This window comes from Sinocyclocheilus anshuiensis, unplaced genomic scaffold (genome assembly GCF_001515605.1).
Source record: "Sinocyclocheilus anshuiensis isolate Anshui unplaced genomic scaffold, SAMN03320099.WGS_v1.1 scaffold805, whole genome shotgun sequence".
In the NCBI taxonomy this organism is placed as follows: domain Eukaryota; kingdom Metazoa; phylum Chordata; class Actinopteri; order Cypriniformes; family Cyprinidae; genus Sinocyclocheilus; species Sinocyclocheilus anshuiensis.
The window spans coordinates 202,899-219,831 of NW_015540884.1; the positions used below are offsets into that span (position 1 = coordinate 202,899).

Genomic DNA, 16,933 nt, shown 5'->3' on the forward strand with positions numbered 1-16,933 from the left:
AAGCCGGTTCTGTAATCAGCATGATATCATCATCACGTGCTTAGAATTTACTACACATAGCCGTAGTTCACTGACAAGTTAGGCAAAAAAAATCGCAGACGATTTTATTTGCGCGATTCTGAAATCGAAGAAATCGTTCGTGATAATGATAGCTGTTTGCATAGCTTCTCAGTGAACTACGGCTCTGTGAAGTAAATGCTGCTCCATCTGAAAGCATGTGAAAATACCACATTCACTCCCCCCACCTACAATCCCTGCCGGTATGAGACTCGAACCCGCAACCTTTGGGTTACGAGTCCGACTCTAACCAATAGGCCACAACTTCCCCACAAAAGGCAATGCATTATAAATATACTTTATTTGAATGAAAATTATAATAATAAGAACTCAGATAAACCGTATATTGCCGTAGTCGTGTGTTTATTAGTCACGTTGAATCAATGAAAGCAGTTGAATCTTCTGTTTATCCAGCTACCACTATAGGCATTTCCTGGGTTTCTTCTGCGAGGCGTATTTGGAGTTTCAGCGCGAGAGCGCCCTCTGGCCTTTGGATGGAGATTTACTGCTGATCACAGAACCGTGCTTCACTGAAAGATACGCATGACAATCGCAGCTTCTGTCGAATCGCGATCTCGATTCCATTTCGATTTATCGTGCAGCCCTACACACATGTATGTCTTTACCCAGCGCTCTCTTTCTAGACGTCATTGTCTGAATAAATCATGACTTTAAAAGCATCCTCAAACCCACAATGACAGTCATCAGGCTGCCATTGAGGAAAGCACTAAGCCACAGTAATTACTCTTCTGTGGGAATCACATTCCTCCATAAATGGCTGTTCACATCACAGGTCAGCACTTTTTGCTTTATTGGGCATTGGCAATTGATTGTGGTTTCAGTGTCATCACATCATGTGTTCGCTTAGGTCTGCTTCTCTACGAGACATTATTTGAATGTGGCTGGATGACATTCAGATCATGGAGTATTGGAGTTTCATACTTCCATTGTAAAATAAATTGCTATAGGCTTGATTTCAAGACCAGATTGGCTCACAAGTGACATTGTTTTTGAGTTTTATTTTAAGACCGGAAACCACACTTGCTTTGGGTTAAATGTGAGAGCTGAGGTTTGTTGCCCCCCATCTTCCTGTGTACATGTCACTTATCTCACCTAGCATGGTTTCCTGTACAGTTAAAGGAAATCGTTCACTCAAAATGAAAGTTTGCTGAAAGTGTACTCCCTCTCAGGCCATCGAAGATGCATGAGTCTGTTTTTTCATCTGAACAGATTTGGAGAAATTTAGCATCAGGCTACATCACTCACTCATCAATGGATCCTCTGCAGTGAATGGGTGCCGTCAGAATCAGAAATCAAACAGATGATAAATTAAACTGCAAGTAATCCACACTATATTCACAAACCACAAGTAATCCACACGACTCCAGTCCATTTAACATCTTGTGATGTGAAAAGCTGCATGTTTGTAATAAATCCATCAAGATGTTTTTAAATTTTGTTTAAAAGATGTTTATTATGCCATTTTTAAGGTTGCTAATATTGTTTTATGAGTCTCCTAAAACAGGTTTACATTTTCAACAAGGTCAAAAACATGTTCGTTTTCTCAAAAAATAGATTTCATTTTACCTCATTTCTAAATGATTCGTAAACGACTCGTGCGAAGCAGTTCAAAGAATCAGTCTCTCTAAACCCCTCCTTTCCGTGAGCCCTCACTGCTGTGATTGGTCAGATGGCGCAGTCCTTTGTGATTGGTCCAGAGCCGTAGAGAGATTGGCTCTGGATTGGTCTACAGCGTACAGCGCGTGTCGGAAACGAAACGCCCATTGCCATGACGGTACTACAGCCCTGGAGACTTGTCAATACGTAGAAAAGATGGTATCGTTTGTACCTTACAAATTCGTGCCTGAGTCTGATGATGAATCGGTTGTACTGGCTGATCGACAAGAGACTGATTCGCAAGCACGACTGGAGCAGGACGTTTCTCAGTGGTATGTATGTGTCAAGTGCTAACAAGTTTGTGGTAATTATAAGATGTGATAAAACAAATTTACTCTCACAGCATCTTCTTGACATGATGTTAACCACAAGGAAATTTGACTGTTTGTGGGCGGGCAAGTTGAAGTTGGCGACGTAGAAATTGGGCAGACATTATGCAAATGTGTTACTTCGTGACGTAGAGCCGTAACAGAATAAGATTCGAATTCCTGACGACTCGTTTAGGCGATTGCGAGCGGACTTTTTTTTTTATGATAGACAATAACTTTATTTATTGTGCACTGTCGGCTTCACAACTTTGCAGATAGTTTATGTTCACATACAGCTATACGACACACTGCATGAAAGGTAATATTCGAAAAGGCATAATAGGGGCACTTCAAACAAATCCTCTATGTGTAATATTGCTTTCAACAGTGAAAAAGGAGATAAATATGCAGAGAGCAATCACTGTTTACAAGCAAAAAGAGTTCTAAAAATATGTTGGTGGATTTTGATGCAAGGGGACAGCAAGGGATGGACTTTTACACTGGTGGAAGCGATGTTATGGATTATGGACTAGTATTTTGGCCAAAAGTGTGACAGTTTATACTGTAGTTGAAACCCCTTAATGATGGATTCGTTGCTTATTCACAAGATGTTAATTGATTGACTGAAGACAAATAGATTACTTGGATTATTGTGATGTTTTTATGAGCTGTTTGGACTCTCATTCTGATTGGATGGCCTGAGGGTTAGTACATTTTTAGCAAATTTTCATTTTTGGGTGAAACATTCCTCTAAGTCTCAGTTTATTTGCTCTTACAGATTGCGATTTGTGTTCGGCCCATGTGCTCTTCAGGCATTGGACCTGGTGGACCAGCGCTCTGTCACATGTGTGTCATCACCTAGCGGTCGAGATGCATTTCAGGTAGGAGTGAATAAATGTCTCAAGTCAATTTGTTTCCACACAGCTGCTGAACAGAACTTCTTGTAATCATGTTTGGCTGCTATTAATGATGCACATAAATTTCTGCAGCCAAAAATATTCAAGCAAAACAGCAACATTTTCAAATTCTTGGTTTTGGCCGGAATAGTTTGGGAAGGCTGAAATCATTGACCAAAACACATTTTGACTGTCAGCATCTCACTAAACACACAACATAGATAAGCTACAACAGGTGAACGTCAGCAGTGAGGACCAAAAAAAGATACTTATATAACAATGTGTAAAATTGGTTTGGCTGTAATATGGAGATTTGGCTCATTGCCACAGAACTGTTTTATGGCCTGTGAACACCTCTGAAAAAATAGCTTTGTGTTTTCATTATTTTCACTATTTCACACATTATGGTACATCAGTGATGCAATATAGTCATATAATTATTCACCAGACTGCATGTGCTTATCCTGTTAGATGCTTCTCCTAATTATTCACAACAGCACTTTTTGCCTTCCAATGACAGACGCTTCAAAATGTGATAAATGTACAATAGTTGAGAGATGCTTGCATAGATTGCAAGTGAGTGTTTGTTTCAAGAATACTCTTGTTTTAAGAATATTTTACTTACCCCACTGGCAGATTCTTGTTTTAAGCAAAATGCCCTTAATTTAGTTTTTTTTTTCCCCTGGAAACAAGACTAAATATCTTAAGTCATTTGGCTTATCTAGTAAAAGTATCTTGATTTAAGATTTTTTTTTTATTTTTTTTTTTTAGATATTTTGACTAAAAACAAGACAAAAATACTAAGTAAGATACGCCATTTTTTGCAGTGTCTATAGTCTTGTATCAAGCGAGATTGTACAAAAATTTTGCTTGCAAAACATTAACTTTAATTAGTATCCTCAATTCCCAAACAATTAAACATTGTAATTAACAATAGCTCATTGTATGCCTAAAACCGCCAGCAGGTAAAATTTACCCATGCACATGACTACTGTTTTGATAGGGCTAAAAATGCATTATGTCACTGTATTATGCCACTGTCTTCACAAAGTAATGTCTAGAGTCATGAAATGATTATTTTTAGTCCTCAACTGTTTTTGTCCTGTTGTTTTGTGTTCACAGCTATTTTAAGCAGGCTACACTAATTCTCTTAACAGTGAATATAGGCTAAACCCACCTGCAATGACAATGGGAATTAGAAGGAAATACATATTTGGGTTGTGTAATATTATAATAAAATGTCATGACTCGAATAAATAGTGCAGAGAACAATAAACGATAAAAATTGCAAAACAAAAAATAATAATGAATTCAAAATTTATTTTAGTCTACTCATAAATGTTCAAACTTTGGATCAATTATTTATTTTTGTTCATTTATTGTTTGCTACTGTTGCTATTTATTCTAGTCTGACCATTCCCTGAAAAAAAATCTATTATGTAATGAATAAAAATTTTTTATGATTACCCCAAGATTATTGGTGTTGTTCTCTTATTATAAATTATATAACTAAACAAATTAATAATCAATTAGGTGAAACTGTCAATGCATCATACATCCTATGCAGTGCGGTGAATTATTGCTCCTATTTTGTCTATTGAACATAAAAAAACAGGACAAAAACATAGTTGATGACTAAAATACAGCCATGGGTTTTACCCTGTGGTGGTTCTAGTGTTAAAAGGAGAGTTGATGTGACACAGAGGTAAACATGCCTCTGTCCCAACTTTTTAGAGTGTGTTGCAGCCATCAAAATCAAAATTGGTTTATATTTACAAAATAAAATTAAGTTGGCCAATGAAAACATTGGAATTTGTTTTCTTTGTACTTTAGTGAATTAAATAAAGCTTAAAGAGAATATTTATGACATTTCACAAAACGTCCCAACTTTTCAGGAATTGGGGTTGTAATATGATTAATGAATGGTGAGCTTACAACCGATACATAATATTTGATCATTTTGTTGCATGTAATGGTGGTTTGCTGTGCGAATTTGTGGGAAACTTGGATGCCGTTAACTCAGTAAGAGAGAAATAAAACTGACTGGATCAGAAGCTGTTGTTGTGGTGTCTGTCTCGCCTCTTCCCTCTCCACCCCTCAGTTTACCTCGGCCACTTTTGGAGCTTTTTTCAATACTGTGGTGAGAACAAATCGGTGCTAAAATAGGGAGTTTAATGACCCTTTAAAGAGTTCAAATATAATGCGTTAGTCAGAGTGACCTAAATCCCCTCAGTTTATGTCCAGTCAATCCTTGAAAATGTCCACACCACGGTCAACAGTCAGACATCCCAACACCACCCACAGTGAACTCATCATGTCCTCTCAGTCCCAGAGTGTCTAGAATGGTCAGCCACTGTCCAGTAGGCCATAGGTGGGCGAAATTGCCTTGGTTTCCACATAATTCCTCCTGGACTGATCGTAGATCTCAGCATATGTCTCTTACACTGGGTTATGTTTCCGTAAAACGCCTACTACGAGACAGCACAGAAGAAAAGCAAATAAAGAGCAAACATTAACAGAAAACAAAGTGTAGTAATAAAAGTTAACAGCCCTTTTTATGACCTGCTGTGGTTCCTGCTTTAGATAGTCATTGATGTCTGTGTGCAATTATCATCTCTGTTTGTGATCTGTAATTCTAGACTCAATTGACTTATTTTACAAAGTGATGTAGTTCCTGTAATAGCATTTTTAGGTATTTTCCAGGAATCTTTTCTGTTTTTGTTCAATAATGTGACGGCATTGAACATGACTCAAAAAGAGTTTTTTCAGTTCAAATTCTCATTGAGTCTGAGATCTGCAGAGCTTACTGTGTATCCAACACATGCAATTTTTCTTTTCTTTTTTTACTGCTAGACCTTAACATAAATAAATCCTTCTTTATTCTGTTTTGTACATTCCATATTTGTAATGCACCGAATTGAATTGTGTTACCTGAACACCATAAACAAAGTTTAAGTTTTTATTTAGCTGAAAATGAAAAATTACAAAACTGATTTGGATGATGATTTTGCAAGTTGCCAAATTTTCGGTGCTTCTCTATATGCCAAATTCTGAATTCTAAGCAAAAGGCATTATTATATAATAATCAGAATAAAATATTACAACATTATGATTTTTTTAAGACATATGATTCAAGATCCTCTTTAAAAAATGCTGTGGTGTGACTTCAGTCACTGAGTCTCATGTGGCATGAGAAAACTGAGATTAAAAGATTGCTGAGTGACTATGAGGTAAAATACAGGAACAAAGAAATGTGAGAGTGTTGTCTGCATCAAGTTCCTTAATATGCAATCTAACATTATGTTTTAGCATTAGTGTGAAGATGTGGCACAGTTGTTTTTAGGGTGATTAGAATATTTCCTGCATGTTGGAATGATCTGAGTGATTTTATGTAGAGCAGTTTGTACACAAAGAAAACAAAGCAAGTGAAATTATGTTGTGGATAAATGTAGCTGCTGAAATGCTGTGCTGTGCAGAGATCAGTGCTTCTGCGGTCTGCGTACCCTAAGGTGCTAAACTGTTCCGATCACGTTCCCAACTCTAAATTGGATTTTTTTTAAATAGCATCTTTAGTTCTGGAGCTCATTCATACTGAATGCAAAGGTGAATGTGAATTTTTGTTGTGCAATTTAGATGTAGATTTAATATTTGATGAAAACACTTCACAGTGTTTGGTCTTCTAGTCAAGAGGAACAGTACAAATGGAGGGATATTCAGGCCCACAGGAATCTATGCACACAGGTTCTACGCATCCTCCATAAACATTTTAGTCTAACCTGTTTATGTTTTCAGTGTGCTTCAGAGTGTGGTACAACCAGATCTGTTTTCCATGGTTAAAGTTTCCTCTGAAATAAGCACAGAAAATGTGGAAAGAAGTCCACAGATTCCTTTTGGGCCCTGGGGTTGTGTGTTGGCGAGTAAGTTGTGTACGTGTCTGCAGACCACATGCAGAAATCCAGCGGCATTGCTGTAACACCTTCTCTGGTGGGTCACCCTGCAGTTGTAGGAAACGTTTCCGGTCGATCCAGTAGCCAATATCCTGTCAGTCAGCCCCTCTCTGGGGAAAGAGGCTTCATTAATATGTAATTGTGATTGTCATACTGTATTAAGATCAGCTGTGCTTAATATCGTCCTACCCTGGGGCTGCTGTCCAGCTGCCATAGTGGTCTCGCTGACCTTCACTTACCATCTTTATTGAGTCCTGACCTACAGTAGCGTGGGTGGAGTCAAGAAATAACGTGGAGATAGATATTTGCCTGACAGCATGAGGTAGTTTCATAGTTGATATAAATCTCAAACACTTTCTCTGGCTGAAATGCGCTTCGAAAATAGAGCTCTTTGAGTGACCTGTGGAAGGGCTCCAGACTAACATTTGAGAGCAGTGGCACCAGCTAGAGGCCTGCAAGCCCGTCGGGTCCCGGACTCGGGCTCATTTGGCTTCTCTCCTTTTATTGTGCCCATATACGCTCAGAGCACACACAGGCTACTGTATGAAATATTGTTATATTGATTATATTATAAATATTATACATTGCCTATACGCAATACGCACGCATTAACATACAGGTGACAGCTGACCATGCAGAGCATCGGGGAGAAGTTGGAACGTGGGGAGTTACTAAAAGTTCCCAATGCTTCGGGAAAAGCTGCATTTTGGAAGAGTTTTGGTTTGATTACCACGGCAATTGGTCATGTGCAGTGCAGAATCTGCAAACATATTCTTGCACATGACAGCAAAAAACACATGCAATAGGCTAAAGTGCGCTGCAAAAGTAATTACCATGAATGTGTCGGGGGGGAAATAGTAAGGAGATATTTTAATTATTTATTAATAAATTAGTGTTTTCTGAGTCCGTGTCGCAAAGTTGAAGATGACGATCCTGACTCGCCATCTCCTCATTGGACGGCCTTTAGAGAGAAATGCATTTTTACGGAATGCAATCCGTAAAAAGAGTTTTTGATTTGAAATATTTAGTTTTAAAGTAGTAATTTAAAGCTTTCTATAGATATATTTAGCAAGTCTGTGAGGCAAGTAGGCTATTCGCTGAGTTTCGGTTCATCATTATGAAACGCTCCTGCCCGAAATTGCAGAAAGCGCATCCTGTATGTAGGCTATCCTTTATTTTATAAAAGCACAACGTTTTGTTGATATTGTGAGTGCACACAAATAAAAGTAGACCCTTTACAGTTCTGCTAGACCTTAACATAAATAAATCCTTCTTTATTCTGTTTTGTACATTCCATATTTGTAATGCACCGAATTGAATTGTGTTACCTGAACACCATAAACAAAGTTTAAGTTTTTATTTAGCTGAAAATGAAAAATTACAAAACTGATTTGGATGATGATTTTGCAAGTTGCCAAATTTTCGGTGCTTCTCTATATGCCAAATTCTGAATTCTAAGCAAAAGGCATTATTATATAATAATCAGAATAAAATATTACAACATTATGATTTTTTTAAGACATATGATTCAAGATCCTCTTTAAAAAATGCTGTGGTGTGACTTCAGTCACTGAGTCTCATGTGGCATGAGAAAACTGAGATTAAAAGATTGCTGAGTGACTATGAGGTAAAATACAGGAACAAAGAAATGTGAGAGTGTTGTCTGCATCAAGTTCCTTAATATGCAATCTAACATTATGTTTTAGCATTAGTGTGAAGATGTGGCACAGTTGTTTTTAGGGTGATTAGAATATTTCCTGCATGTTGGAATGATCTGAGTGATTTTATGTAGAGCAGTTTGTACACAAAGAAAACAAAGCAAGTGAAATTATGTTGTGGATAAATGTAGCTGCTGAAATGCTGTGCTGTGCAGAGATCAGTGCTTCTGCGGTCTGCGTACCCTAAGGTGCTAAACTGTTCCGATCACGTTCCCAACTCTAAATTGGATTTTTTTTAAATAGCATCTTTAGTTCTGGAGCTCATTCATACTGAATGCAAAGGTGAATGTGAATTTTTGTTGTGCAATTTAGATGTAGATTTAATATTTGATGAAAACACTTCACAGTGTTTGGTCTTCTAGTCAAGAGGAACAGTACAAATGGAGGGATATTCAGGCCCACAGGAATCTATGCACACAGGTTCTACGCATCCTCCATAAACATTTTAGTCTAACCTGTTTATGTTTTCAGTGTGCTTCAGAGTGTGGTACAACCAGATCTGTTTTCCATGGTTAAAGTTTCCTCTGAAATAAGCACAGAAAATGTGGAAAGAAGTCCACAGATTCCTTTTGGGCCCTGGGGTTGTGTGTTGGCGAGTAAGTTGTGTACGTGTCTGCAGACCACATGCAGAAATCCAGCGGCATTGCTGTAACACCTTCTCTGGTGGGTCACCCTGCAGTTGTAGGAAACGTTTCCGGTCGATCCAGTAGCCAATATCCTGTCAGTCAGCCCCTCTCTGGGGAAAGAGGCTTCATTAATATGTAATTGTGATTGTCATACTGTATTAAGATCAGCTGTGCTTAATATCGTCCTACCCTGGGGCTGCTGTCCAGCTGCCATAGTGGTCTCGCTGACCTTCACTTACCATCTTTATTGAGTCCTGACCTACAGTAGCGTGGGTGGAGTCAAGAAATAACGTGGAGATAGATATTTGCCTGACAGCATGAGGTAGTTTCATAGTTGATATAAATCTCAAACACTTTCTCTGGCTGAAATGCGCTTCGAAAATAGAGCTCTTTGAGTGACCTGTGGAAGGGCTCCAGACTAACATTTGAGAGCAGTGGCACCAGCTAGAGGCCTGCAAGCCCGTCGGGTCCCGGACTCGGGCTCATTTGGCTTCTCTCCTTTTATTGTGCCCATATACGCTCAGAGCACACACAGGCTACTGTATGAAATATTGTTATATTGATTATATTATAAATATTATACATTGCCTATACGCAATACGCACGCATTAACATACAGGTGACAGCTGACCATGCAGAGCATCGGGGAGAAGTTGGAACGTGGGGAGTTACTAAAAGTTCCCAATGCTTCGGGAAAAGCTGCATTTTGGAAGAGTTTTGGTTTGATTACCACGGCAATTGGTCATGTGCAGTGCAGAATCTGCAAACATATTCTTGCACATGACAGCAAAAAACACATGCAATAGGCTAAAGTGCGCTGCAAAAGTAATTACCATGAATGTGTCGGGGGGGAAATAGTAAGGAGATATTTTAATTATTTATTAATAAATTAGTGTTTTCTGAGTCCGTGTCGCAAAGTTGAAGATGACGATCCTGACTCGCCATCTCCTCATTGGACGGCCTTTAGAGAGAAATGCATTTTTACGGAATGCAATCCGTAAAAAGAGTTTTTGATTTGAAATATTTAGTTTTAAAGTAGTAATTTAAAGCTTTCTATAGATATATTTAGCAAGTCTGTGAGGCAAGTAGGCTATTCGCTGAGTTTCGGTTCATCATTATGAAACGCTCCTGCCCGAAATTGCAGAAAGCGCATCCTGTATGTAGGCTATCCTTTATTTTATAAAAGCACAACGTTTTGTTGATATTGTGAGTGCACACAAATAAAAGTAGACCCTTTACGATTACAGAAAGAAAGAAGTAAAGAAAGAATACGCATTTCTATACATATCTATTTGAGGCCTCAATCATAAAATCAATTCAAATGCAGCATTTGCTCTGTATTACTGTTCAACACAGCAAAGAAATAACAATTACTGCAAGACAAAGAGCTCATTCAGTTTAACCCTTAAAGTTGTAATCACGTAATGACTATGATTGTGATGTATTAAAATATATTGACAATAAAATTATTAATTAAAAAATAACTTTAACCCAAAAAGTGACCAAAGCATCACAGTCTTATACAATTATAGAGGGAACGAGTGATGTATTACTCTTACCTTTATGAGCAAAAATGATGGCATAATTTATGTTGTTTCCAATGCAAGTGATCGCGCTGGCACCTCCATGTCCTGTAAAGTGTGCTTTAGCTCTCCGCACAAACGAATAGATATGTGTCTAATAGCGCACATTTATATAGGTTAAACATTTAAAGTAACATTGTGATATGCTTGAACTGTTTTATATGTAGATTTTATTTTAGGCAAGTCGTGATGATTTGAGAAGGCTAAACTGATCAAACATATGATCATCAACTCGCTGTCTGCCGCTGGCCGCTTGGTCGTTACTGTAAAAAACAAAAACTTACATTTAACGAACAAAAAAATGCTCCAAATGTTTTTCTAAATTAACTTAATAAAAAAACTAAACGAAATATAATCACTTTGACATTACATACAAAACTGAACTATTTTAATAGCTGTAGTATAAGCTGTTTTGGGAGAAGGGGGGAAAAAGACAGGCTCGGGTCGGACTCGGGCCAAGAATTCTGATGAGCTGTCGGAAACGGCCGGGCCAGGGTCGGAAAACTTACCTTTCTTTTATTGTATAGAAGTAATCGGTCTCTGTCCAGTGATTAAAAATGCAAGCAGTCTCTCTCCTTCTTCCCAGGTTCAGCAAATTCGGCGCACATATTCAAAACTGCTTGTTGCGCATGCTCTCTAACCGTGCTTATTTCTTCTTCTGTTGTTTTGTTGCACATTAGCAACACATTAGCGCACTGCTGCCTCTCACTGGTCAATTAATGTCATTGGTTTCGTTGTGGCTACTTGAATGATTTAAGTAACAGTGGACTCGGGCCAAGAATTCTGATGAGCTGTCGGAAACGGCCGGGCCAGGGTCGGGCTAGGGCCTATATTTGACGCCCGTGCAGGGCTCTAGCACCAGCGCCACTAAGTTCTACAGATGGTGGCGCCAGGAGCAGATTTGGTAGCGCTGGGGGTGGTGTGCGGGGGTATTAAAATATAGATCATTTAATCATAAAATTACTATAGTTTTGCATTAATAAGTGCAGTTACTTATAATATTACATGTTCATTTCTTGTTTATTTTAATTTTGTTTTGACAGTATTGCATTTGACAGTAAAGCACTAAGCTTGAGTTAAGATGCATACAAAATGTATTTTTATTAACAACAGTAACATGTGCAAAATCTAATTTTTATATAGAAAATTAATATATCCACTCTTATTAAATGTACCATTATTCTTCTAGTATATGGAACTGACCAACTTCAGTGATTATGTGTGATTTGGTAGCAAATTGAAGAAAAGTTTGTTTTTCAAGGTACTTTGTGACTTTTCTTACTTCATACAAAAAAAGTGTAAAATTCTGACAAAATCTGATTTCTTGATGATTTTATATTTTATAATAGTGATTTTATAATTTCAAAATATAGAGAAAAAGTAGAAATTAATGACTAATAAGCCAATAAGTGGTCCTCTGCTGTCGTCTACTGGTTATAATTGTGATTTTATGTATTTTTATTTTATTTTACATAAGTGTTTGTTTACCACAAAGTATATTTTGGTCATCCCATTAAAAATAACATTCAAACTGGATCATTTTAGAGCTTTAAAGTGCTGGAAATAGTTTTTCATTGTTATAGTTCAAATAGTTCACTGAAAAGTGCTTGAATTTCTCTCTCAAAAGGTTGTACAAACACTGAAATGAATAATGTAATGCATTCGACTATTTCTACCACAACACCATGGTCACAGTTAGCGTTACCGGTTCTGGTTTCCTGACGTATGTCAGCGCTATTTATAATAGATTCTCACTAGATCTCGCAGCAATCTTATCATTGTGCGATGAATTCAAACGCTTCTCACTGGATCTCGCAGCACTGTTCCATCTGTGCCGTAACAGTTTTGCAAAATCAACTTTGGCTCCCAAGTAAAGCTATTCTGAGCTTGGACAAGTTTGTTTGTGTCGTGGTCCGAGCTGATAAACGGTCCGCGCTGCGCAGCTGAAACATAGCGTGGTTTAGTTTCACTTTCGTTTAGTTTGCCGTTTGATGTTTCTCAAATGCAACAGAAATGGCAGCGCTAATGAGTTGGACAACGCGGTGGTCGCGCCAGTGCGACCACTCACAAAAATTAGACGCATCGGCAGGAAAAATGGTCGCAAAATTGCGTTGCGTTGCATCGCGCCGCGTAAACATAAAACCATGTCTGCATTTGTGATCGGAGAAATGACAAACAAGCACTACTCTACACTGCTCAAAACTAAAGGTGTAATCACGTAATGACTATGATTTGTGATGTATTAAAATATATTGACAATAAAATTATTAATTAAAAAATAACTTTAACCCAAAAAGTGACCAAAGCATCACAGTCTTATACAATTATAGAGGGAACACTGCAAAACATTACAGTAAATAATTACGTTAATTATATCAGTGGCACCTAAGTATTGACTTTAAAACCTGCCGAGAGCTCATCTTGACGACTTTTGGAATGCTCTTAAGATTGTACCTCGGAATTTCCATGCTGTGATTTTTAACTAGCTACAAAGTTTTGAATTTGAGACAGTAAAAATACGCCATAAGTTCTAACAGCAGAATAGCCTAGATCTTTGGTGCCTCTTAGCGAACACCGGTGCTGACAAGGAGTTAGTCATAGTCAGTTCAAATTAACAGCACACAGAAAGATACATTCACACACAATTATTTTTTTAAAACTTACCTTTCTTTTATTGTATAGAAGTAATCGGTCTCTGTCCAGTGATTAAAAATGCAAGCAGTCTCTCTCCTTCTTCCCAGGTTCAGCAAATTCGGCGCACATATTCAAAACACTGTTTGCTGCGCATGCTCTCTAACCGTGCTTATTTCTTCTTCTGTTGTTTTGTTGCACATTAGCAACACATTAGCGCACTGCTGCCTCTCACTGGTCAATTAATGTCATTGGTTTCGTTGTGGCTACTTGAATAATTTAAGTAACAGTTACTCATAGCAGTAAGTTAGTTGTTTTACTCGCCGTAAAATGGCTGTAACTTAACAAAACCTAGTAAGTATAACAACTAAGTAAAGATAACCAATTATATCTAAGTAAGGTAAACTATTGGATTTTACAGTGTAGAGAAAAAGTAGAAATGAATGACTTAATAAGCCAATAAGTGCTCCTCTGCTGCAGTCTACTGGTTATAATTGTGATTTGATGTATTTTGTTTTTAATTTTACATAAGTGTTTGTTTACCACAAAGTATATTTTGCATCCCATTAAATTCAAAATATACACTGTAAATTCTAATTAGTAAACCTTACTTAAAGCATGCAAACCGATTGCCTTGAAAAAACCAAGTGAAGTGAAATAAGAATAGTAATTTGTACTAACAAAGGTTTATTAAGTGCTCTAAACTTGCACGCAAGTTCTGGTAACTCAGAATCACTATTTTCAACAACTAAAATGATGTAATGCATTGGACTATTTCTACCACAACACCATGGTTGCAGTTAGCATTACCGCTTCTGGTTTCCTGAAGTATATGTCAGCGCTGTTTATAACAGAGAATTCTGTGCAGAATTTGAATGAGTCTCACTTATCATTGTGCGCGCGGCGAATTAAAACGCTTCTCACTGGATCTCGCAGCACTGTTGCATCTGTGCAGTAACAGTGTCGCGAAATCAAGTCTGGATCCTGAGTAAAGCTGTTCTGAGCTCGGGCAAGTTTGTTTGCGTCGCGGTCCGAGCTGATAAACGGTCCGCGCTGCACAGCTGAAACGTAGCGCGGTTTAGTTTCGCCGTTTGATGTTTCTCAAATGCAACAGAAATGGCAGCACTTATGATTTTTAAAATACAGTGGTTACAGGTATACTGCATCCACAAGAAATTATTTGAAATTGTAAATAAAGTGTAGAATGGTGATTGAGAACGGAAGACTGCTCTACTGCTGGGTATAACAGCTTAAGAAGAAATACCTCACCTCCAGTGTACCGTGGCCCGTGTTGATGAGGCTCAGAGAAGACAGTTACCACAAGCACTTTTCCTAAATATGACATAATTATTCAGTTAAAGGAAAGTTCCACTAGTATTGTGGCTTTTATTCTCACTGGATCTCGCAGCACTGTTGCATCTGTGCAGTAACAGAGTCGCGAAATCAACTTTGGCTCCCGAGTAAAGCTGTTCTGAGCTCGTAAAAGTTTGTTTGTGTCGCGGTGCGAGCTGATAAACGGTCCACGCTGGCAGCTGAAACAGCACGGTTTAGTTTCGTTTTCGTTTGCCATTTGATGTTTCTCAAATGCAACAGAAATGGCAGCGCTTATGAGTTGGACAATGCGGTGGTCGCGCCAGTGCGACCGCTCACAAAAATTAGTCGCACCGGCTGAAAAAATGGTCGCAGTCTGGAGCCCTGGCTAGGGGCATGTTTGGGAAAACATTCTATACTCTATGCTATTTTTGTAGTTCTGTTTGGCGACTCTAGTACAGTAGGACAGAAATGACACAGCTTTAAAAACCACCCCAAAGTACACGAGAGCATGAATTGATAACAGAAGGAGAAACATAATATTAACTAAAATATAATTTTACTCCTTTTGCCGGTCTGCTTTTGAAGAAATACTACAGCGCACATTCTATAAACTGCAGTTCTGGCACCTCCGTCTCAATATACTGAACAACGGGACATATATTCACATCAAATGTTTCAGTGCTAAAGTTACATTCACGGAACACTGCACTTCGCAATCACAAAAGTACATTATTTGCATGTGCGCACACTAAAAAAGCCTGTCAAACAGCACCTGATTATTGGACCAAGTTATCTTTTGCATCTGATTGCGCTAATACTTTCAAAAACACACAAGGTGTACATATAAACACAGTTGGTTATGTCTAAAGTGAAAGTAAACAGTTAAAAGAAAAGAAATAATACACATTTCTATACATATCTATTTGAAGCCTCAATCATAAAATCAATTAAAATGTAGCATTTGCTCTGTATTACTGTAGTAAGTGTTTCAACACAGCAAAGAAATAACAATTACTGCAAGACAAAGAGCTCATTCAGTTTAACCCTTAAAGGTGTAATCACGTAATGACTATGATTTGTGATGTATTAAAATATATTGACAATAAAATTATAAATTAAAAAAATAACTTTAACCCAAAAAGTGACCAAAGCATCACAGTCAAGTGAAAGTAAACAGTTAAAAGAAAAACGGATGTGTGCCTGTATATTAGATGCGTGCAGGTCTTAAAGTGACAGCGGACTAATTGTACTAAACATGCTGCTGCTTGTCATTAAAGTGATAGTTCTCACAAGCATTAAAATTCTGTCATTATTTACTCACTCTCATGTTGTCCTACACCTGTATTCATTTCTTGTGCTGAACACAAAAGAAGATATTTTGAAGAATGTGTAACCAAACATTTTATTGCTGGTCCCCACTGACTTTGATAGTAGGAAAAAAAAATCCTATGGAAGTCACTGGTGACCAGCAACTGTTTGGTTGCCCACATTCTTCAAAATAACTTTGTTCAACAGAAGAAAGAAACTTATTGAGGTTTAAAACAACTTGAGAGTGGGTAAATGATATCAGAATTTTTATTTTTTTTGGTGAACTAATGTTAATAAAACAACAAAACACAGATATTCACTCACTGCTCTTGACTGAAGAACTTCAATGCAGTTGCTTTAATAAGAATTAATGTATAATTTATACAGTGAATTGTATATAGTGTTTTATTTTTATGTTTGTTCATTCAATTTCTTGAACTGCTAATTAAATCTACTGTACCTGAAAGATAAAGCACTGTTTTTTTAATCTGTGTATTATGTGCATTTGTAATGTGTGTCTTTGTTCGTACTTTTTAATAACCAATATAAAATAATGACAAAGATTTTTATCTATGCCCACTTTGGCCTAAATATGTCATTCTTTTTTATTTTATATTTTGTTACCTTGTAAGGTTTTGTTTTTAAAATAGGGAAAATAGTTTGGCTGTACTGCTCAGACAACTTGCACAATGTTAAAACCAACATGACAAAAAAATCGTGATAAAATCGTGATTTTCCTGAAAAAAAAAAAAAAAAAAACGTGATATGATATTTTTGCCATATCGCCCACCCCTATCTCCAAGATGCTTCAAGAAACCTACCTGCAAAGCTACAGTACTGTTAAAAGTTTTAGGCACTTGTGTAAAAA

General features: G+C 37.5%; 1 protein-coding gene across 1 annotated transcript in view; it reads left to right on the forward strand.

Annotated features, from left to right (window-relative positions):
• Positions 1–16,933, forward strand: part of LOC107688637 (zinc finger SWIM domain-containing protein 7-like) — a 30,811-nt gene that overhangs the window by 2,050 nt on the left and 11,828 nt on the right. The window contains exon 4 of the mRNA XM_016486353.1: positions 2,821–2,923. Within this exon, the coding sequence (XP_016341839.1) occupies positions 2,821–2,923 (103 nt within the window). The remainder of the gene's footprint in view (positions 1–2,820; positions 2,924–16,933) is intronic.